At 55.4% G+C, this 22190-nt stretch overlaps 3 protein-coding genes across 7 annotated transcripts; all 3 read right to left on the bottom strand.

Moving 5' to 3' along the window:
- Positions 1–936: 936 nt before the first annotated feature.
- Positions 937–7197, bottom strand: SLC39A5 (solute carrier family 39 member 5). 4 transcript variants are annotated; one of them, XM_044228424.1, is made up of 12 exons: positions 7118–7197; positions 6346–6413; positions 5690–6044; positions 4599–4782; positions 3423–3585; positions 3076–3245; positions 2732–2872; positions 2264–2360; positions 2018–2188; positions 1816–1896; positions 1481–1671; positions 937–1189 (listed from the first exon to the last, which is right to left on the bottom strand). In XM_044228424.1, the coding sequence occupies exons 3-12, from the start codon at positions 5971–5973 to the stop codon at positions 1046–1048; spliced, it is 1626 nt and encodes a 541-aa protein (XP_044084359.1). In that variant the 5' UTR covers positions 5974–6044; positions 6346–6413; positions 7118–7197; the 3' UTR covers positions 937–1045. The 4 variants fall into 4 exon arrangements, with proteins under 4 accessions (XP_044084359.1, XP_044084361.1, XP_044084362.1 ...); XM_044228426.1 differs by having other exon boundaries at positions 1571–1671; XM_044228427.1 differs by lacking the exon at positions 1481–1671.
- A 182-nt stretch (positions 7198–7379) lies between these two features.
- On the bottom strand, positions 7380–11724 carry NABP2 (nucleic acid binding protein 2). 2 transcript variants are annotated; one of them, XM_044228420.1, is made up of 7 exons: positions 11425–11724; positions 11245–11346; positions 10753–10891; positions 10548–10619; positions 10291–10372; positions 10123–10186; positions 7380–7942 (listed from the first exon to the last, which is right to left on the bottom strand). In XM_044228420.1, exons 2-7 carry the CDS (start codon positions 11321–11323, stop codon positions 7743–7745), a joined length of 636 nt encoding a protein of 211 aa, XP_044084355.1. In that variant the 5' UTR covers positions 11324–11346; positions 11425–11724; the 3' UTR covers positions 7380–7742. The 2 variants fall into 2 exon arrangements, with proteins under 2 accessions (XP_044084355.1, XP_044084356.1); XM_044228421.1 differs by having other exon boundaries at positions 11245–11334.
- Positions 11725–16342: 4618 nt separating this feature from the next.
- On the bottom strand, positions 16343–21922 carry LOC122891019 (translation initiation factor IF-2-like). The gene is made up of 3 exons (XM_044226411.1): positions 21811–21922; positions 21473–21695; positions 16343–16904 (listed from the first exon to the last, which is right to left on the bottom strand). The coding sequence occupies exons 1-3, from the start codon at positions 21920–21922 to the stop codon at positions 16508–16510; spliced, it is 732 nt and encodes a 243-aa protein (XP_044082346.1). The 3' UTR covers positions 16343–16507.
- Between the last annotated feature and the right edge of the window lie 268 nt (positions 21923–22190).

Raw genomic sequence — 22190 nt, 5'->3', positions numbered from 1 at the left:
TTTCGGGGGGTGGGGGTGGGTTCCGGCTGGAGTGGGTTTGGTAGGGATTTGGGAAGGGCTGGGGCAAGATGGAGGACAGAGTCTCCTACCCCCTTCCTCAACTCCAAGCCACAGAAGCCTGGGAGGGAGGGTGCCTACTCTCGCTGCCACGTGTCTTGCAGATGTGCCAAAATGGGGGTGGGGGGAGGGGAGGGGAGGGGAGGGTGCCTGGCAGAGTGGCCCCCAGGGTGGCTCTCTCAAAGCAATACAGTTCCTCCGGCCTGGGGGACGGCAAGACAGGGGAGAGGGTTGGGTTGGGGACCTGGGGGTTCCCTGTGTACAGCTGTGTATATTCAGGGGTGTTCTCTGTCTGGTACCCGCCGTGGGCGTCTCTGTGTGTGTGAACCCCCCTCCCCCGTGCCCTGCATGACCTGTGATGCTGCAGACACCACCATCCTGTGTGCAGGGGTGTGTTGGGGGCACCGAGGGGCATGTTCCATGTCCTGTCACCCCTCCACCCCGTGACCCATGTACTCGGTTGTAGGAAGTAAAGAGAACTGAGCACAATTCACTGGATTCTAGTTGAATCTTTCTCTAAGCAATTTTCCCGTTCCCGCCCTTGTACCCTGTCCCAGATCCGCCTGTGGTGCTAGTGTTGGGGTCGGGGGTGTTTAATGCTGGTGGGCAGCAATAAAGGGCAGGTCTGCCCAGATGCCTGTATCCCCAGGGTGCTGAGGGCAGCAGGAAAAAGTGGGGACCTTGCGGTGCATTTGCCCCACCCCTCCCCCTCCCCCCTGGGCTAAAGCACAATGCTCTCCCTGCAGATGGACGCACCCTGTCCCCTCCAGGCCCTGCTCCTGTCCTTTTGCCCCGCCCCCACCTGCTTTGAGCCCTCCTCCCACCACATCCTGGTTTTCTATGCTGTTTTGGTGCAAGTACAACTGTCGTAGTCATGGCTTTGGGATGGGTTCTGTTTATTAAAATCCTGTTGCTCCTACTGGCCCTGTGTCCCGCCTCCATTCCTGTGGTTGGGGGGAAGGAAGGGCAACCTTTCCGCTGGTCCCCTTCAGCCATCAGAGACAGGGGGCCGCAGCTGCTCCTCCAGCAGGGCTATGGTGACCATGAGGCCGCCCCCCAGCAGCAGCCCCATACCCTGCAGTAGCACATGGAGCATAGGGAGGGGCTCGGGAGGTCGAAGCAGGGCTGGTAGCTGAAAGAAAGGAAGAACATCAGGATCCTGGCCTGGTCTCTACCCCCCACCCCGAAGCAGGAGAGGGAGGTGTTGGAAAGTACCGGAAAGTACCGGCAGTCCCTCCAAACTCCTCCAGGCCCTTGTTTCTCAGGCTCCACCGGACCTAGGGTCCAGCACCCTTTCAGGTGGCTGAGGCCAGGGGGATAGGGGACAGTGGAGGTGGAGGGACTAGGGACCGGCACCCCCCTCCCTGCCAAGCCCACCTCCCTGCTGCCCTTGCTTTTCTCTGCACCGCCCCACACCTCTCACCATGTCCACAAGGGCCACATAGAGGAAGACCCCAGCAGTGACCCCAAACACCCAGGGAGTGAGGGGGACAGGGCCCAAACTGAGCCCCACCCCCAGGGCTGCACCCCCTAGTCCCAGAGCTCCAGACACCAGGCTCAGCAGCAGCAGCCGCCGGAAGGACAGGCCTGCCTGGAGCAGCATTGCGAAGTCACCTGTGGGGACGGGGGTGGTGTGGGAATAAGCCAGGGCTGCCCCTCAGCCTCGTCACCTGCCAGGCTCCCAGCTTCCCCCTCTCCCCCTCTCGGAGGCCTCTCCTTTGTGGAGTCCACCCCACCCCACTTCACTGCCATTCCTACCCAGTTCATGGGGGAGCTCGTGGCAGAAGACGGCCAGGGTGGTGCTGAGGCCACTGGAGAAGCCATCGGAGAAGGCAGCACCTGGGATTGGCAGGGTTGGAGTCATCAGTCTGGGGAACAGCACAGCCACCGGGCCTCCTCTCCCCTAGTTCCTGGGTGCCCTCTCCTGGGCTCTGCCTCCCTCCTTCCCCTCCCCTCGCACCTATGGCCAGCCCATCAGTGAGGTTGTGCAGACCGTCTCCCAGGAGGACCATCCACGTGATGTGGGCACCACCGCCACCCTGGTGCCCATGACTGTGGCCTTGGTGCCCAGCGGGGGCTGGGGCCGGTAGGGGCTGGCTGGCTTGCTCACTGCGGCCCTGAGCTTCTGGCTCTGCAGGAAGGACAAGGGCAGTGCGGGTGGCTGCAGGTGAGAGCGGGGAGCCTGCTCTTCATTTTCTCTGCTTACCTGGAGCTGCCTGTAGGGACTGAAGGGCCATCCCACTGCCATCCTCCAGGTCCAGGGTCGGTACCCTGAGATCCTTTCTTTTTTGCCTGCAGCATCTCTGAAATGGGAGGGTATCCCTCCTGGTGGGGGAGGCGGCAGAGCCAGGGGCTAAGGAGAGGCCGGGCTGCTCACTGGGAAAATGATACCTGGGCTCACCTCTAGCACTTGGGGGTGTTTTTTTGGCCTCTCCACTCTCTTTCAGGGTTGGCACCTCCCTGTTTCTTGTTGACTTTAACTTGGGAGAGGAGGGGCCCTTTGGCCAGAAATCCTGGGTTTGTGCTGAGGGGCCCCAACCCACCCCATTAGCTGTCAGGTCCTGCACCCTCAGGCAAATGTCAAGAGCTCCAGGAGCACCCTCGGCGCCTCACCTGGCTGGTGTTGGCCAGAATTCTGGGTTTGGTGGAAGGAGGAGAAAAGAGTATCACTCACTGGCCTGAGCCCTCGACGCCGCAAAAGCCCTAGCATGTTTTCCAGCACAAAGAGCAGGAGGAGACCTCCAAGTACTGACAGTCCCGGTCCCAGGTCCTCCTCTGGTTGTCCGCTAGGTCCAGCATGCTGCCCCCCTTGTGCCTGCCAGAGAGGGGGGTCAGGGCAGACCCCAGAAGCCGGTGCACCTACAACATCTCCCTCTCGTGTGAGGGAGGCTGCAAGCCTTCATTCATTTTCTATCAGAAGACAGCTGTGGGCTGCAGCCTGGGGCTGGGGAGTGGAGTGTGGGAGCTGACAGGAAGGGGGAGGGAAGCCCTTGGGTACCTGGAGGGGGCTTCACGTACATGTGGCAGCAGGTGGAGCAGCGCGTCCCCACAAAGTGTGCCCACGGCCAGGGCCCCCAGGAAGCCTAGCAGGGGCCGCAACAGACGTGGTCCCAGGAGCCGCAGCAGGAGCAGGGAGAGGGGGGCAGGGAGGCTGAGCAGCAGGACTGCCAGGGCACTATGAACCAGGGCTAGGGAGAATCAGGGACTGAAGTTAGGCTAGGGGTAGAGGGAGGGCCTCAGAAGCAAGGTGGGGCAGGGATACCCTGCAAGGGGAGGCAGCACCCCCAGTGAACCCCCTTGCTTGGCTAAGGGGCCACTCTGTGCCAGGATTCAAGGAGCCCTGCCACCCACTCTCACTCACTGACCAGACAGAAGATCCCCTGGGGGAGTTGGGGTTGGGGTCTGGACGCAGACACGACTGTCGATCTGATAAAGCAGAGCTGGACACAGCAGAGCAAACTGATGAGGGGTCAGAGGAGCAGCGGGGCTCAGGCCAAAATTGACCAGCAGCTGGGAGCCATTCAGACACTAGGGGAGTTGAGTTGGAGGTCACACACTGGGGCACCGCTGAGAACGGTGACTCAGATCTTTAATGTCTGTCCTTCCATTGCATGGACTCCTGGGTCTCTCCAGGGTCCCCTTTGCTCACACCGGCAGGTGCATCAGGGAGTAGGGATAGTTCTGTATGATCAGTATGTGTTAACTATTAGTGAATATCCAGTCCAGTGCAGATGTTCAATTCAGTACAGATTGGGTGCTAATAAATAATGCCACCATCTCCCTCCCTCCCAAGCCCCTGATGACTTCGTTGATTTGGTGATGGAGTTGGTTGGATGGCTAGAGCCCTCTGTTGCAGAATCTTAGGAGGGCAAGAACTTGAAATGCCATCCAACCTTCCTTGCAACAGCCCTGTCACATGTTCATACAGCCTTGGCTTGAATGCCCCCTATGATAGGGTGCTCACCCTCACCAGGCCTGCTTCAGAGTTAGCTTTCGCTGCCCTCTGGTGTGTGTAAAACAAGCTCACTTTCTGACTGAAGACAGCCTTCCTCTCCCTGCAGGTTTCCTCTCCAGAGAGCCAGCCCCAAATTCTACCCTGGGCTGTTTCTCTGGATTCTCTGCTTTGCCAGTGTGGTCCCTAAGCCAGGTCTGGGAGATTTTGGTGTGGGCTCATGTGTGCTGAGCCCAGAGGAACCGTATTTCACTATTGGAATAACATACCCTAAGATCACACCTGGATTGGTTTTTTTTTTTAATTAACTGTATTATATTACTCTTAAGGGGCACCTGGGTGGCTCAGTCTGTTAAGTGTCTGCCTTTGGCTCAGGTTATGATCCTAGAGTCCTGGGATCAAGCCCTGCGTAGGGTTCCTTGCTCACCGGTGAGTCTGCTTCTCTCTCCCCCTGCCCCTGCTCTCTGTCTCTTGTGCACGCACTCTCTCTAATAAATAAGTAAAATCTTTTTAAAAATAACTCTTTAAACCTTTTAGGCCATCTAAAGCCCATGGTCCTTACCCTGTACCTAGAGATCACCAGACTTACATCCTCATTCAGATGGTCAGCCAGTGAATGGTCCAACAACAGAAGCCTGTGAAAGAGGTCCAGGCCCGAGGGTGCTGGCCCACGGGGGGATGCTGGGACCTTTGGCTTCTCTGGGTCACCCCATCCCGAGGGACCCAGAGGCAGCCCTGCCCAGACATCCACACTCAGCTCAGGGTCCTGTGATCTGGAACGGATGAGATAGCAAGTCAGACTAGCTCATGTTCTTTAAGAAACTGCCCTTCAGGGGTGCCTGGGTGGTGTAGTTTGTTAAGCATTGGACTCTTGGTTTCAGCTCAGGTCATGGATCTCAGTGTCACGAAATCGAGCTCTGAAATCAAGCCCTTAGTTGGGCTCTGAGCTCAGCGTGGAGTCTACTTAAGACTCTCTCTGCCCCCTCCCCCAGTTCTCTGTCTCTCAAATAAATAAATAAATCTTTAAAAAAGAAGAAAGAGGGGTGCCTGGGTGGCTCAATGGGTTAAGCCTCTGCCTTTGGCTCAGGTCATGATCTCAAGGTCCTGGGATCGAGCCCCGCATCAGGCTCTCTGCTCAGCAGGGAGCTTGCTTTCCCCTCTCTCTCTGTTTGCCTCTCTGCCCACTTGTGATCTGTGTCTCTCTCTGTCAAATAAATAAATAAAATCTTTAAAAAATTTTTTTAAAAAGGAAGAAAGACACTCCCCCTTGAGGATCATAGGGTGCTTAAGGGGAAAACGAGGGTACAGCCACTAGCTGGAGTTCCTGGGACCCAGAAGCCGTGGAATGTCAGTTCTAGGAGGATCTGAGAATTGTTGATTTATAGGAGGCCCCCACCTCACATCTGAAAATGCTACAGATTGGGAACCAAGTCAGCCTGGAGACACTGAGCACTGGGACTAAGAGCAAGGAGTTGAAGGACCCAGGATTTGGAAGAGGGGAGAATTAAAAGGTAGTAGAGGCAAAGGGGACCATGAAGGAATACAGAGAGTCAGATTTTGAAAAATTTGTAATTCCAGGAATCTGATTTTAGGAAGCCAGAGCTAGGCAACTGGAGACTGATGCAAGCCCTGGGAAGAGCGGGGGATGTGGCATTTTGGGGTGGGGGAAGGGGTTAGTACCTGTGCGTGGAATTGTCTCCAGCTGGAGGTGCAACCCGACCAGCTGGAGGCCCATGGTGTCCCAACCGAAGGGCCTGAACTCGGCCTAGCCCCAGGCTGTGGAGAAGCCGTGCTAGGCCCCCCGAGGTCAGTGTCCCGTTCTCTCCATACAGGCCGAACAGCTGGGCCAGGTAATGGTTCTGCTCCTGCTCAGCAGGGCCCAGGTTGGGGGCTGAGCCCCCTACCCAGCCCAAGGTCATCCACATACACAGGCCAGCCACCAGATAACTCCTTGGGGGCCCCATTATTGGGGAGAATGGGCTAGAGGCTCTGCTTCGGGCTTCTATTCCCCTTGGAACATCCTGAGGACTGTGACCTGGAAGAATGAGGAGGAAAGGCCTGGGCTTCTGCTCTGCTGTCCAGCTCAGGCCTGGGGATTCCTCACTCCCTGTACCGTCCTGCCTAGAACCTAGCTGCAGCCCCCATTCTAGCCTCCTTTCTCCCTCTCCATTGCCTCCTTCTGGAGCAGCCTCTTATTTGCCAATTCCCAGAACACCTTTCTTGACCCAGAGCGCCTGCTTCACCTGATCCAGAGCTGACGGCCCATCCTGTCCCCAAAACCCCACCCTTCAATCCTGCCCCACCTCTCCATCTCCCCTCAAACCACAGGGCCTCACCCTCGTTAGCAGTGTGAGAGCCGTCACCTCTGGTCCTGGGCAGGCCTTACTGTGGACGTTAAATGTTCCTGAGTCGGGAAGGGGAGCGGGCCTCAGCCTCCAGGCGGTCAGGTGGAATCGAGGCCACGTCAGATGGAAGGCTGGGATGGACACCCCCCCTCCCGACTCCTAGCCCACCTGCCTTGGGGCGGGGTCTGGGAGGGGAGGAGCCAGTGTGGGAAGGCTCACGTCAGAGAGGAGTTAATGGTTCACTGGTCTCTGGGGTGGGGGTCAAAGGTCAGTCTTAGCTGGGCCCCCGAGTAGGGAGGGGCCACCCTCTGCCCCTGGAAAAGCCACGTGGCTAAGAAAAACCCGAGCCTGGCATTTTCTTCTAAATAATTCACCCCACTAACCCCCTTGGTACCATTTCAGCTTTTCCCCCTACATATCCTCTCACCACACCCCACCTTACATCTGGTACTGGGAGTCCTTCATTTCCAACCCCATTCCCCACATTCCCTGGGAAAGTGGGATCCGGGTGTTCCTTGGCTGCTAAGGGGGTAAAGAGGCAGATAAGTGCAACCCCAGGGGCATGGGGAAGAAAGCATACTTAGCAACTCCTTGTCCCAGCAGAGTAAAAGCCAGAGCTCTGGGAATCAGTTATCAAGAAGGGGGACGCTCTGGTGGAAAGAGGGAAGAAATAACTGGGCTCCCCTCAGATGTCTGACCTGGCTTAAGATCAGGGGAGCAGTCTGATTAGGGCAATTGCCTAGGGGGTTAAGGTTGGCGTTACCTGACAGCAGGATTGGAAGGAGGCCCAGAAGAAGGGGGACACAGCCTTCTTGGTTCCAGCTGTGGGGGGGGTAAGCAGGCAGGCGGGCAAGGGTCACCTGCAGGGGGGGGCAGGGGAGGGAACTACCTTAAAGGGGCAGGCCCGCTTTGCCTAGACCTCCTTACCTGTAACCTGTCTTCCTCCCACCTCCTAGGGATAGCCCATTTTGCCAAAGATCTGACTGCTAACCTCTTCATTTTCCCACAAAGAACAAAGGAGTCAGTACAGAGTGGTAACGTTTATTAGGAAGGAGGGATTCAATTTGTCTTCCACATCACACATACCAGAAACAGACTGTGACTTGTTTCTAAGAGGAAGGAGGGTGGGCAGGGGGCCTTGAATCCCAGGTGATAGGCTCGATCCCAGGACCTTGAGATCATGACCTGAGCCAAAGCTGGGCAAGGCAGGGAGTATGGGCTTAGGGTGGGTAAGTCCGCTGCTCATCACACCCCTCTAGTGAAAGTTAGTGGCTAAAATACTACTACCTACCCACCCCACCCCACCAAAGCCAGCACCCTAGAAGAAGGCTGGGTGCTCAAGACGCTGGGGTTCTGGTGGGTGGTGGGAAGGGAGGAAGAAAGTCTTGCTATCTCTTGCTGCTCCTCCGGGTTTCTTTGCCGTTACTGACAGGGCTGCTGGAGGGGCCAGGAGGGCCGGCAGGTGTGTGGTTGGGCTGGCTTCGGGTAATTCGGGTGCTGGGGGGATGCGAGGGTGTGTGAGGGGGGTGTGGGCCACCACCAGGACCTGGTGGGGCACTCAGTCCATTCCCGTTCTGGTTCTCGGAGGCTAGCAGTGGGAGAAGGGGAAGAAATACAGGAATTAGAGAACTAAGGAGAGCGGTGTGTCCCCGAGGCCCTGCTGCAGGTCCCAGAGAGGAACCCAGTCTTCATCAAGCACAGCTATGCACTCCTGCCCGATAGGACCAAGCAAGTGGAGGTTGTATGAATGGAGCCCCAGAGAAGTTGCTATGTGAGCCCCAGTGTGATATTTTTCTCTTTTATTCGTCTATGTATCAGGGAGGTCAGACCCAGAATTCGCTGTTTAGTTCTAGATTCAACGACCTCTGACAAGAATGCCCCTTTATCAAAAGTCTTTGTAAAACCAGAGAAGCACGGGTAGGGAAAGGGCCCGAAGTTTCTGTGTTAAAATATGAGAAGAATCTTAAAAATAAATAAAAGTGGTGGGTATCACAAAATATAGCTAAGGGTGAGCAAAACAATTATTATTCACTCCCCCCCAAATAATAAGTAACATTTTTGTGGGTAGCTTACATGTCTGATGGGAGCCAGGTGTGTGAGATGATTTCCCTGAGCGCCTGCAAAAGTGCATCTTACTAACCTTGCCACACCCACAGTGTGACTCTATGTTCCAATATCTCCTTCATAAACTACAGGCTCCTAAAGGCAGGCGCTGTGTTTTATTCCTGGCTTTCTCCTCTAGACATGCTTGTTAAGTGAAGACACAGGCCCGCCTCTCATATGTAGAGGGCACGATGACCCCTAATTGGGACAAAAGTCATAGGCTAGCGGTTCTCCAACCATATCCTTGCTGAGACCCGGTTGCTCCACACCAAGACAGCCGAAACAGAAAAATATAATGCCTTTTGCTCAATACACAAAAAATGTTAGAAGAGGATATAGAAAGCTTTTCTGTTAAGTTTTTATGCCATCCACATTTTTTTGTTTTTTTGTTAAGCCTTTTTTACCTGTCAGGTCACAAGTGAATAAACATCTGGCAGGTATGTATGAGGGGCCAAGAGGCTAACATGTATCTTATTTAAAATACTTTTTACAAATTACAGAGTTAGGGAGACCTGGAAATAAATAACAGTCATATTTCCCATTGAAAACATGGACGCTGGGACGCCTGGGTGGCTCAGTTGGTTAAGTGTCAGGCCTTCAGCTCAGGTTGTAATTCCCAGGGTCCTGGGATTGAGTCCCACATTGGACTTCTTGATGGCAGGAAGCCTGCTTTTCCCCCTGCCTGCTGCCCCCTACCTTGCCCTTCCCACCCCCCCCACCTCTGCTGCCGGCTTGTGCTCTCTCCCTCTGCCCTCTGATAAAGAAAGAAAATCTTTAAAAAAAAAAAGAAAAGAAAGAAAGAAAACATGGATGCTGATTTTTGTGGTGGAATTAAATGTTATTTCACGATGTGTCCAAGGAACCCCCTGACCCTGGTGGTTCTGACGAAAACAATTCTGAGAACTATATCAACTGGGGATATAGGCACAGACTGAGGAAGGGCAGAAGCAACCCCGAAGCCTCGTGTCATACGCAGAAACCTAAGGCACCGATCAGAGGTAAGAGAGAGCCAAATCCCAGGGAGTGCTGGGTCAGCTGGGAAAGGACCCAGATGGAGAAAAAGAGCAGTAAAAATCCAGTTCCTAAGGAAAAGTGAAGGGATGAAGGAGATGATGTTGGTGAGTGATTCTAATCAAAAGCAAGAAATGAAAAAGCAGGGCTTGAAGTATAGGAGATGAAAGAATCTTAACACTGAGGTCCGAGGCGTACAAGAAAGGTCTTTAGTTTCAAGAAGAGTGATGACCCTAAAAGGAAACTCCTTGGTGCTCTAAAGCTGTACAGTGTGGACTCCATGTTAAGTCCTCTGCATCCATGTCAGAACGGTGGAATGAACTGAAAGGGCAAGGGGAAAAGGGCAAGGACCCGCCAAAGAAGCAGAAAGAAACAAGCTCCAAGGAAGGAGTGCAATATTTGCTGAGATACTGTTCTCACTGATGTCCCTGACTGTTAGTGGCACAAGAGTCCCAGAGCTCTAGCAGTGACAGAAACAGGTCCCCAAATCTTTTCCCCACAAGGACTTGCAAAAGAACTGGGAGGAAGGACTGGCTGGAAGGGAACACACTGAGAGAAAAGAAATTGGGAAAAGGGATGAAGGCAGTTCATCTTTCCAGGCTGGGGAGAGAAGAGGAGCTAAAAGAACCAGCGTCTGGGAGGAAAGAGGTGTACCTGGAGAAACGGCAGGGGGTCCGGTGGTAGGCTGGGGGGCCGGAGGGCTGCTATCGTTCTGCACCTGAAAGTACAAATTAAATACTCAGACCTTGCCCTCCACCCCCGCCCCCCATGCTCCTGGGACTGACATGCCCTCCTTCCCTGCCTCAAGGCCATGGAACTCACCGCCTTGTTGGGTGCCTGCTGGGCGCTGTACTCTGGGTTTGGCTCACTGAAGTTAGGAACCTCAGAATATACCATACAGAATCTGCAAGGGGAGAAATTGACTAAAGCCTCGGACCTAGTCTCTGGGCCACTGCTGGAGGCCTCAGAAAGGTCCAGATATGCAACATGGACTCTATAACCATATGCTGCCTCCATGCAAAGCTTAAACTTACCCCCCTGACCTGGTGCTTCTACATCTCAATCCCCAAGACACTTACTCTCCAATCTTCTGAAGATCACCCCCACGTCCAGTGTATAGTGTCAGACAACCTTTGAACACTGAAGCATACCTGTGAGGGCACAAAAAAGTAAGATTCGGAATACTCATAAGAGTTACAAGGGCTGTTAACTCTTAACTCCCCCCCCCACCCCCCTGCCTTAGCTGTTACTGCCTGTGGATAACCAGGAGTAACCAGGAATTACCCTTTGGTGAGCCGAATTATGTCTCCAGGCTGGATCAGGTTACCCACGTCGTCCCAGACAGAGATATTGATGCTGCCTGTTTTGTCTGCCACTTTGCAGGTCCGAACCTCGTGCCCGTCCTTTGTTTTGGTCACTCGACCTGCAGGGAACACATAAATGGTGGGGCGGGTGGGAGGAATAGATGATCAGAGGGATGAGATCTAGATACTGGTGGGGTGAGGGGGGTAGTGGAGGGACAGTACCATGGAGAGGGGCGCTAGTGGAAAGAGGCCCGAGTGGTGCTGGAGGCTTGGATCTGGAGAGTTCCATCTACCCTACACGCAACTAACTCTCCAGGCCAGGATCTAGGAGAGGTTAGGTGTGAGCAATTTCTTGGGGTGCGCCCTGACATCCCAGTAGCTAGTTAAGTGCGGAGATGATGTTCCCCCCCTCCGGCCCCTCCCCCCAACCCAGAGAGACAGCGCAGGGCGTCCACCATCCCAGAATAGCCACCTGTCTCCAGCACAATGAAGATGAGGTTCAGATTCTTGAGCCCGGGCTTGATATCCTTCACGAAGGTCTCCGTCGTCATGCTGTCCGAGCCTTCGCACCACACTAGAAGGAGTAAAGGGGAATGAAGGCTCAAGGCTTGGAGACTTCGCCCCCATGCTCCACTTCCCAAGGCCTACCTACCACACTAGGCTGGGGTCAGGCAGCCGCAAATCCTCTAATTCTTCTAAAAGTTTAGAAACGAACTTCCCCAAGAGCCTCCAACTTCAAGATCAGAATTTGAGGGTCTCTGGATAAGCTGCTTCGAGGCCGGAAGGCCCCGTCCCGGGATGCTCTTTCAGTCTCAATCCCCGACGTCGGGGAGCTGACGGAGACGGGGTAGGGAAACTGGTGCAGATCCAAGGAATGCAACCTTACTCGCCAAACCTTCCCGAACCCTCATCCGGACAACCCAGGACTGGGTCCATCCCCTCCTCCCCCCAGCCACCGCCGCCCACCACCCACCCAGCCAGCGGGCCGGACCGCTCACGCCGCAGAGCCGCCCGCAGGGGGAGCCACAGGCCCCGCTGCCGCCGGATGCAGCCCGATGGAACGCGGGAGTGAGAACATTCCCGGAAGTTTCCGGCTGGCCTCCCTCCGGCCAATCAGCACTGACCCGACGCGCCCCGCCCCGCCGCCGGCCCCCCACTCAGCCAATCGGGACCCAAGATTCACGCGCCGCGAAAGGGGCGTATTTTACGTATTAAAGGAGCCCCGCAGATGGTTGGCGCCTCAGGAAAGATTGGCCAGCAGGGGGCGCCTGGGGTCCAATTTTTCTTACTTGACTGAAAGACTATGCTTAGTCTCCATGACTTTATTTCTAAAACGTGGCCCTGGAAAAAGTACCAGGGGTTTTGGAATACGGTGGACAAAAGTCTGAAACAGGCTCAGCACTTCACTTATTTTATCGACAGTTCTTAAATATGCAATGCCGGTTTGCAGACAAGAAAACGTAAGTTATATAAAAAGCAGTGCTTAGCACATAGCAGGCACAGTTTTTTCTCCCACTGCTATAACCCTCATCTTTATTCCTGACTTGGGGTCCCCATCTTTAATGCGCTACATAGCCTGCTTCGTCAGGGTTTTGGAAAAAGTAGCATTCACACCAGAGGCTGACTCACCCTTTTTGGAAGAATGGAACCCAGGGCACAGAGAACAGCATTTACATTAGTCCCTTTCAGAGTGCACAACCATTTGTTTACCGACTATCCATAACAAATACTATTTAAGATTTTCTTTTAAATTTATTTGAGAGAGAGAGAGGGATCACAAGTAGGCAGAGAGGCAGGCAGAGGGAGAGGAGGAAGCAGGCTACCCGCCAAGCAGAGTCCGATGAGGGGCTCAATCGGAGGACCCTGAGATTATGACCTGGGCCGAAGGCAGAGGCTTAACCCACTGAGCCACCCAGGCGCCCCCTTAACAAATACTATTTAATATCAGATTAGCCTAACGGGTCATGTAATTGTAATGTCTTGGCTTGATTATTTCCTTACCTTCTGGAGCGCTTTAGGCTCCGCTTTGACTTTCCTCGGATCCCAGGTTCTCTCCCCCCAACACCCCCAACTACGGTATTGTATCCTAAGGAAATCAGAGCATAACATAGGAAGAGGGACATCTTATCTCCCCTTCCCTTAGGTGTTTCATGGAACTCTAGTCGTGTCCGGAGAGCCAACGTAGATACAGCAGGAGGGCGGCTAGCAGAGAGGCAGGCAACCCGTTGGGCACCCCCCCACTAACAGGGCCATTAGCACTCAGGGTCTTGCATGGGCACCCCTCCCGAGCCTCTACCACCCCAGCAATGATGAGTTTGGCCAACGAGGGACTGTGGAGGGAGGAACAGCTTACTGCTATGCACCCCTCCTTTCCCCCCTCCTGCCACCTTCTGGATAGAGCTGGAGGATAAGTGGCTCCGAATTCCTCATGCTAAATTCTCCTTTTCTTCCAAAACCTTCCCTCAAAAAGGTGAAGAGGGGGCATTTCAAAGGAAGAAGCCCCACCCTGAGGGTAAGTCCTAACTTTGGAGTCCCACCTGAAGGACAATGGGGAGAGGGGGTCTCTGGAGGGGGCAACAGAAGAGAGAAGAGAGGTGTGAATGAGGGATGGGGCCCAAAGCCGGGGTGTAAAGAAGGAGCCGGGCAGGATGGGGGCTGGGACTGGGTAGGGGGCCAGGAGAGGGGGGTGCAGCCTGGGCCCCAGTGGCGGCGGCTTGCCCAGCCCCCCCCCCCCCCCCCCCCCCCCCCCCCCCCCGCCAGAGAGGTTTCCTGTTGCAATCAAAGCCCCGTTTGTGTAGGCCTGGAGCTGGAGCCCGAGCCTGAGCAGTGGAGACCAGGGAGGGGAGGGGAAGGAGGCAGTGGGTTGGGGTTTTTTCCTGGAGGAGGCCTTGCCCGCCGCCTGCCCGCCACCCTTACCCGCCTGTTCTGCTGGCCTCCTCTCCCAGCGTCTGGGTTCTCTCTGTGTCTGTGCCTTTTGGCCCGTGTAGTTCTCTGTCACCTCGCTTAGGTCCCTGAGTCTGTCTTTTTTCAGTTTCTTTTAAGTAGAACTCTTTTTCTTCCTGTGCCAGCCTGCCCTCAGTTTCTCCATGTGACTTAGTGCAGTGCAGCCTGGGCTCCTTGCCCCAGGAACACTGTCACCAAGTTCAGAGGATAAACAGGGCTAGGTCCTCTACACCACAGACATCTCCTCAAGCAGGGAAGAGGGCAAGGCTTCCCTTCCCTCCCATCCCACTCTGTTCCCTGTAGTCTTGACAAAGCAAATAGAACACATTAGTGTTCATGAACACAGAGATACAGAGAGACGCAGACCCCAGGGTTTCATACACCCGTGTGAGCACTACACTGGGACAAGCGTGTGCGCGCGCACACACACACACACACACCCCTCTGCTTTTCCATGCACACAGGCCTGTGCTTGCCTCCACAGCACATGCCCCCCTCCCTTCCCCCTCCCCCTCCCACTTCTGAGATGCCTGCCTTACCCACTCAGGCCCCTGGAGAACCCCAAGAGGTGGAGCAAGATTTCCCTTCTCAATGTGGATGTCTCTAAGGTGCTAGGGACCCAGCAGTAGGATCCAGGAGGCAGCCTCAGGGAGAAGTTCCAGACTCCTTCATGCACCACCCTCCCTCCCATAGACTAAGAGAGAGAGAGGGCGAAGAGAGAGACACAGACTCAAGGTGAGTGTGACTTTGGCATCCTACTTAGGCCTCCAACCCCTCTCCACTGGGTGGCCCTAGGCAAAAAGGGACAATGGGGCAGAGAAATGAGAGACTATGCCCTTTCACCCCTCAGCTGCTCTCCCACTTTGTGAGGTCTCCCAGACCCCAGAATCCCTTCCTCTCCCCTTTGCCTCCCTCTCATTTGCCACTGGGCCCTGCATGCCCCACTCCCATGCAGGCTGTCTGGACCCAAGCCTTCCCCTCCTCTCCACCCCACCAGCACCTCTCTGCCCAGGCCTGTCCCCCCCCACCCCCCTGCTGCCAGCCACACCCTCCCCAACTACCTGCCCTGATTTTGGCTCCTCCCCTTGGATTTCTCCTTTCAGTCCCCCTCCCCCCTTTCAGTGCAGCCTTGCTGGGATAGAGCCCAGTGTGACCCATCCCCTTGCTTTGACCTCGCTTTGATCCCTGACCTTGATCTCAGTGTGTCCAGGGCACAGGAGAACTTCCTTGGGGACTTGGCCATGCTCTCAGCATTCCCCCACTACCATTCTTTTTCTCCTCTCCCTCCTTACTCCTTGCTCCCTTAGTGGCCTCTCCCAGAACCTAGGGAAACCAAGTCCCAAGGCACTGAGTTGTAGGATTCTCAGTTCTCTGTGTGATGGGTGGTTTCTTCCTCCCTCCTCAGGCCCTGGGACAGATTCATGGGGTGTAAATGAGGCAGGGGAAGCCCAGCTGAGGTTTCCAAAAAGGGGGCTTTGTGCTCTCTTGTTCACCTGTATACCACCCAAATATCCCCTTTTGGTCTACAGACGTGCCACCAGCAGGCCTCAGCAACCAGACACACCGTCAACAGCCCTATTAAATGTGGCCTCCTCACACTGATTCTGTTGTGTGCACTGGAATCTATGTATGAGCAGAGAGTCTCGAGGACAGGCTGTGCCTAGACAACTGTATATGGTCTACACACACGTGTGCACTCACACTCACAAACACACACATTCACACACCTTCTCCAGATGAGCACACTCTTTCCACTATAGCTGCCAGCCCATCTAGACACCCCTTCACACAAACACACAACCCTCCATGTGCACCCCTCCTGAAGGCAGGGCCCTTTCTCTCCCACCTCTCTCTCCCTGACCTTGCGGGGCTATAAAGGATGTCTTTATCTTTCTGTCTTTTTTTTTTTTTTTTCTTCTCCGTCTCTGGACCTCTGGTTTTCTGCCCTTCTCTGTGCCTCTCCTTCCATCACTGCCCCTTCTTTCCAGGTGAGGGTTCTCTACACCTGCTCACATGCGGCCCCTTTACCCCCCCCCTCCCTGGCAGAACACAGCCACCCAGCCCTCCAGCCCCTGGGCACCCACGCCTGTCATGGCTTGGTCAAGAAGACCCACTACGAAGTGGGAGGCAAGAGGATCCAGAAGGAAGAGGAGAGGCCTGACGCTTGTCTGCTGTCAGCACTCAAAGGCTTATCCCAAAGAGGGCAGGCCTGAGGGACAAGTAGGGATCTGCACAGCATGTGGGCACCACGCCAGAGCTAGAGGGAGGGGAGGAGTCCAGAACCCACATGGCTGGAGGAGAGGATGCTTCTGGAACACCCCCTTACCTCCCTGGATTACTTATGGTATAAGGGCCACCTTCTCTGCAGCTGTTTCCACCATCCCCACCACCAAGAGGAGAGTTCCCTGACCCCACACATCTTTGGGCACCTGGCACTATTTCATTTCCTTTCTGTGCTGTCTGCCTCTAAGCTGCCTCACCAGCTTCACCCCTTGATCACAGTCAGCTGATTGGCCTTCCAGACTCCTCCACCCACAAGCTGTTCCCCCACTGTACCCACCACAGCGAGCCTCACACTTCCCCAGACACACCCCTGGCTGCCCATAAAAAATATTCTCCACCACCAGTTGACTCAGGAGGCAACATTCTAGGCTTTGGGGGCAGGAGAACTCTCATTTGCAAACAATGTCATTTGTTGCACATCCAAACCCCCTCCCACAACCCCTGTCCCCTACTCCTTTAGATCAAACCCCCAACCCTGCCCGCCTTGCTAACTGGGGTGCCAATGTTTTCTAGCTCCCACCTCTAAATGTCCTCCAGTTTCCCCCTGCCCTCATCCCCCAAGGTCCCTGAGACTCACACAGAGAGGCCATCTCCTTGGGGAGGTCAGGCTGGCCCAGGCCCCGGAAGCTAGGACTCAGCATCTCGAAAGGTGGAGACCCCCTGAGAGCCCCTGGGAAGGCGAAGGGGAAGCCAGCCCCGGGGTAGCCAGATCCAGGCCCCAGGCCACCAGCTGCAAAGAGTCGTTCCTTATTGGTGGCCATCGCTGTGGTGAGGGAGGCTGAGTCCCCTGGGGTCTGCAATGGGCGGGGGAGGTCTTCAGCCACAGCCCCCGCCCATGCCCACTGCCCCAGCCTGGGAGGCTCCGTGCCCGCCCTTCCTGGCCTGCCCACTGGGTCTCCAAGAGTCCTGGGGAGAAAGAGAGGAAAAGGAAGGATAAGAGAATGATCACCAGAAGGTTCCAAGCCCCCTGGCCCTCTCTCACTTGGAGCCTTTTCCCTCCATGCTTCTAAGGTTTGCACCACCCTAGCTCTACCCCAGTGTAGAAGGCAGGGCAGGATCTTATGCAGGTTGAGGAAAAAAATTCTCCAGGGAAGGGTAAACTAGTTCAGGTCTTAGGAATCCCGGCAGAGAGGACCCCTAAGCTGACACGTGACTGTGAAGCTCAAGAGCGAGCCCTAGACCCTTGATTTAACCTTCACATCAATCCTGGGAGGTAGGAATTAGGATTCCCATTTCATAGAGGAGGAAACTGAAGTTGAGTCACTGGCCTAAGATCACGAGGCTGTAAGTGGTAGAGCCAGGATTCAAACCCTCCTGTTGTGAGTTCAAGCCCCATGTTGGGTATAGAGCTTATTTTAAAAAATTTAAAAGAATAAAAAGAATTGGGGGCGCCTGGGTGGCTCAGTGGGTTAAAGCCTCTGCCTTCGGCTCAGGTCATGATCCCAGGGTCCTGGGATCGAGCCCCACATCGGGCTCTCTGCTCAGCGGAGAGCCTGCTTCCTCCTCTCTCTGCCTGCTTCTCTGCCTACTTGTAATCTCTCTCTGTCAAATAAATAAATAAAATCTTTAAAAAAAAAAAAAGAATAAAAAGAATTGGGCTCTCTGCTCAGCAGGGAGCATGCTTCCTCCTCTCTCTGCTTGCCTCTCCACTTACTTGTGATCTCTCTGTCAAATAAATTTTTAAAATCTTTAAAAAAAAAAAAAAAAGAAGAAGAAGAAGAAAGACTAAAACTAAACTCTCTACCACTCTGGGGAAAGCAAACACATTTCTGTTGTAAGTTTGGGGCCCTACATCTCTCTGGAAAGGAGTAGTGGTCCAGTGATTAGGAACCCTGATTCTGGAGCTGGGCTACCAGCATTGATCCCCACTACTCACTAGCTGGACTTTGAGTATGTTACTTAATCTCCCCTTGCTGAATTTTAGTTTCCTCATTTGTCAGTTAGGAATAATAGGGCCTACTTCATAAGGTTGTTGTAAGGATTAAATGACTTTACATATGTAAAGCGCTTAGAATAATCTAGGGCACATATTAAATACCATGTGTCTCATGTCATTTCTCTTTGTACCTTCTCTTCCTTCATACCTCTCTTGTATTTAGCATTTCCTTCTGTCCCCATCTTCCTCAATACTCCCTCTTCCAGTTCCCCCTCTCCCAGTTTGATCTCTATCTCCATTATCCCTCACTCCTTAACCTGTCTTGCCTACTCTCCTTCAAAACCACAGATGTTGATGGAAGCCCCACTGAGTGCTAGGTATGAGGCCAGGGAGCAGCTCCTTTCCTTGTCCTCACCTTACTTTACTTCCCCAACTCCTTTTCTCTGTCTTCTCTGAGCCTTCTCCTTCTAGGAAGCCCTCCCTACATCCTCCCCTCCCTCAAGTGTGGCCGGGGGCCCCAGTAGATGTTTAACCTGAGCCCAGGGGAGGGACAAAGGAAGGAAGGAGAGAGGAAATGGGAATCCAAGGACTGGGCAGGTAGGTGGTTTCTCTCCTGCTGCTCTGACAAAGGAAAGTTTGATTTTCCCAGGAGCCCCAGAATTGCCCACTCTAGGGGAGTTAGGGGGAAGGAGAGTCACCCAGCCTGGGTACCTCCTCTACCAGCCAGAACCATAATGGATTGTGGTGCAGAAAGACTGAGAATGAAACACATACAGATCATGGGGTGGGCAGGCCCAGAGGTAGGTGATAGGCATTTCTGCATCTCTTTTCATCAGTCTTTGCTTCTAGGACCAGTATCTCTACATCTTTGTACCTCTGCTTCCCTCCCTTCCTTCCCTCCCTTCCTTCCTTCCTTCTCTCCTTCCTTTCTTCCTTCCTTCCTTCCCTTCTTTCTTTTCTATCTCTCATCTACCTTGGCCTTCAAACTCCTGAGGGCAAACTCTCTTGTGGAAGTTACAGAAACTTAGACCCTAACACCACCACCCTTCACTCACTCCTGATGCAAGAAGCAACCCTTGCTCCTCAAGAAGCATCACCCATATCCCCAGTGCCCTCAGACTCCTCAGCCCAGTGTCTCCCCAGGCCTAAAAGGCTGACCCCCAAACCCCTAGGGTCCTCCTCCTTTTCCTTCCCCTATTCCCTCAAGTCCTCATCCCTGCTTAAGCCCAGGTGGAGCCAGGAGTCCGGGCCCCAGAGGCCCCTGGGCCATAGCTCAACAGGCTGGGCCACATTCCAGGTGGATTAACCCCTAGGATGCCAAGGGTGAGAAGCTACAAGAGCCCCCCCATCTTCTTCAGACTGCCTTCCACTGGGCCCCAGCTCTGGCTCCAGCACTCACTGTCCTTGCTTCTCACTTACGGGTGGGAAACGGAGACCTGAGTGTGGGGCAGGAGGACGTCGGTGTCCCAGAGAGGGATGCTCAGACTCCTGGTCCTTACTGAGGAATGAAGCTGTAATGAGGGAAGGATACCCCAGCTCACCTTGGGCTTCCACCTATTTTGCCTCAGAGAAGGGACTTGAGAGTTGCGTGGAGAGGGGAAGGACACAGAGAATCATCCATTTCTGAGCCCTGGTTCCTCTGCCCTGGCTGGGAAGGGAAGGGAACCAGAGGGTCTTAGGTTCTGGGTGGAGGAAGGGACCAAGGGACTGAGGACAGTGGTACAGAGAGTAAAAGGAAATCCTGCACTAGGGACCCAGAAGCGTTGGTTCTTTGGGGAACCTGTGGAAGGAAGAGAACCCTTCTCTCTTCCCAAGATGCCACCTCAGATGGAGGCGGGGCTGACTAGGGTACCGGGGGCCCTTACAAAGCTGCTTCTCTTAGGGCTGAGGTGGAGTTGAGGGAGGGCATGGATGAAGGGGGCTGCCGGATGAGGGGGAGCAAGTCTCCCTGCCGCCCTGCCCGCTCTAGAGCTCGGAACAAAGCTGCTCTTGTCGGCTGCTCTCCACCCGCTGCCCCCCTCCCCCCTGTATAAACACGACCACCTTTTTCCATGACCCCATCCCCAGCCTGGGCAGAGAACCCAGGCATCCTCTGCTCTAGCCTGGGCCCCCAGCCTGCTCCCCAGGAGGCAGCGGTGGCCTGGGTTTCCCTGGCCCTGTGCCACCCTTGGGGGAGTCCAGACCCTTGAGTCTCCACCTCTCATCCCCAGGTGCCCTCCCTCCACCTCACTGGCCCCAGGGAGGGGCAGTGCCCAGGAGGCAGGCAGGCGGGCAATGCCAGTGGAATGTGTGTGGGCAATGGAGGGCACGGGCAGGGTGGGGCAGAGGGGGGAACTGGAGGTGCCAGTTAGGTGGCTTTCTGAGCCAGGGATGGGGGTGTGCCGGGGTGGGGGGGGGTGTGCCCTGTCCTGCCTACCAGGCTTTAAGCTACAGTGTGCATGTGTGTGTACGGGAGCATGTGTGTGGGGTGTGTGTGTGTGTGTGTGTGTATGTGTGTCTATTTGGGATACCCATGCTCCAGGCACCCTGCACGTACTACCTCGTGCCCCCCACCCCTTTCCTCTCTCTTCTTGCCTCAAGGATATGGGACACTGCCTGTGGTCCTCAACCCAAACTCGGCATCAGAAGAGTGATATTAAGGGCAGGAGCCTCAGACCTGAGGTCTGGAATTGCACCTATCCTGCACATGGGCCTGGAAGGGGCACAGTCATCTCAGCTTTTCCCCCTACAGACCCCTCCTTAGCCTCCCCTGCCCCCCCCCCCCCAGCCAAGCACAAGTACTCTTACCCTCTGGCCACCTGCAAAGCTGCCCTCCTACATACTGGGTCAGGTTGAGGGGACTGGGCTGTCACTGCTGAAGACAGAAAGGCATGTCAATGGGGCTCCCAGACTAGGACTCCTAGGTCCCTGGCCCAGTCTTGCTGCTCTTCCTTTGTTCCCTTTGGGCTCCCCTCCTGAATACTCCTGAGTAGCCCCCATCCTTGGCTGGAGGGAGCAAAGACTCACAGCCTGCTTTGGGACAAGTGACAGGGAATATAGAAGTGCAGTTTAAGGAACCTTCTCAGACTCCTATCCTATCCACTTGTCTCTGCAAACTCCAGGACCCAAAAGGCTCGGAGCACTTGCCTCTGGATGTCTCCTTGCCCTTTGGATGTCCCAGCTGGGCCATTCCACTAGGAAAGGAGGAACCTGGACCAGTTTGGACCAGAAGTTCACCCGTCAGACTCTCCTGGGGAAGCCTGAGGGAGGGCTAGGGAGGTCCTTCCACACAGAAGGGAACCCTGTCTTCCCTCGCGCTCCAAAGCGCAAAAGTAGGCTAGAAACCCCCTGGCTGAAGACTGTTCCCCAAGCGCTCTCCCCAAATGAAGTCTCGCTGAAGCCCAACCCAGCCCCAGTCGGTCTAAATCTTCCCTATTCCCTCCCGCATCGGGGCTGACCCCCAAGCTGGGCAGGAAGCCCCTCCAGGGCTGCGGACTGCCAGAGCAGCGGAGGCAGGGACTGAGCGGCGTAGCTGCCCTGCGCTCCCGCCCCCAGCCCACCTCGGCGGGGACCCAGGCGTCCGCGGGCGGCGGCGAGCCTGCTTCCCCGCCTGACTCACCTGGAGGGGAGGGAGGGGGAAGGGAGGCCGGAGACGCCCCGAGGTCCCGGCGTCGGGCGGTCGCGGGGATGCGGCGTCGCAGTGTCAGGGGCTCGCTGCAATGGGGGGCTTTGGGGGGGCACGGGCTCTAGGCTGGGACTGTCCCGGGGCCTCTCCGAGCCCGCCCGCCCACGTGACCGCCCCAAAATATCCGACACATTTTCTCCCAAACCGCACACTGACTCTGCAGGCGGGGACACGGAAAATATTTTCTTTCTTTTTCTCCCTCCCCACCCCCCCACCTCCCTCCCAGCCTGGCTCCCTCCTCCCCCTCCCGCCCTCGCTCCTCCCTCCCCTGCCGCCTGCCCCTGCCCGGCTCCCTCCTCGGTGCCCTGGGGCTGGGGGGCGGGAGTGGGTGGGAGGGGGGTTGGGCGGGGCAGCCCCGGACGCCTGGGTCTCTGCCCCTCCCATTTGCTGGGCTTCCGTGGCTCCATCCCCAGGAGGCTGGGCAAGGCTGGCAGAAGAGGTCAGTGTCCTGGGCCCATGATGCCACCCTTTCTCTCTGGCACTTTTCCCCTTCCTGCCATTTAGGGGGACTGGTTGGGTTCTCTGGCCCGGCTGTGTGGTTCAGTGAAGCCAATGTCTGCTACCTCCCGAAGGGAGACGATGGGAGCTTTATCTCCCGGGGTGGAGTGATGGGGCTGCGGGGTACGAAGCAAATGCCACTGTCTTTACCCTT

The sequence above is a fragment of the Neovison vison genome, chromosome 12 (genome assembly GCF_020171115.1).
Source record: "Neovison vison isolate M4711 chromosome 12, ASM_NN_V1, whole genome shotgun sequence".
NCBI lineage: Eukaryota > Metazoa > Chordata > Mammalia > Carnivora > Mustelidae > Neogale > Neogale vison.
This window is presented reverse-complemented; position numbering and strand designations above follow the sequence as displayed.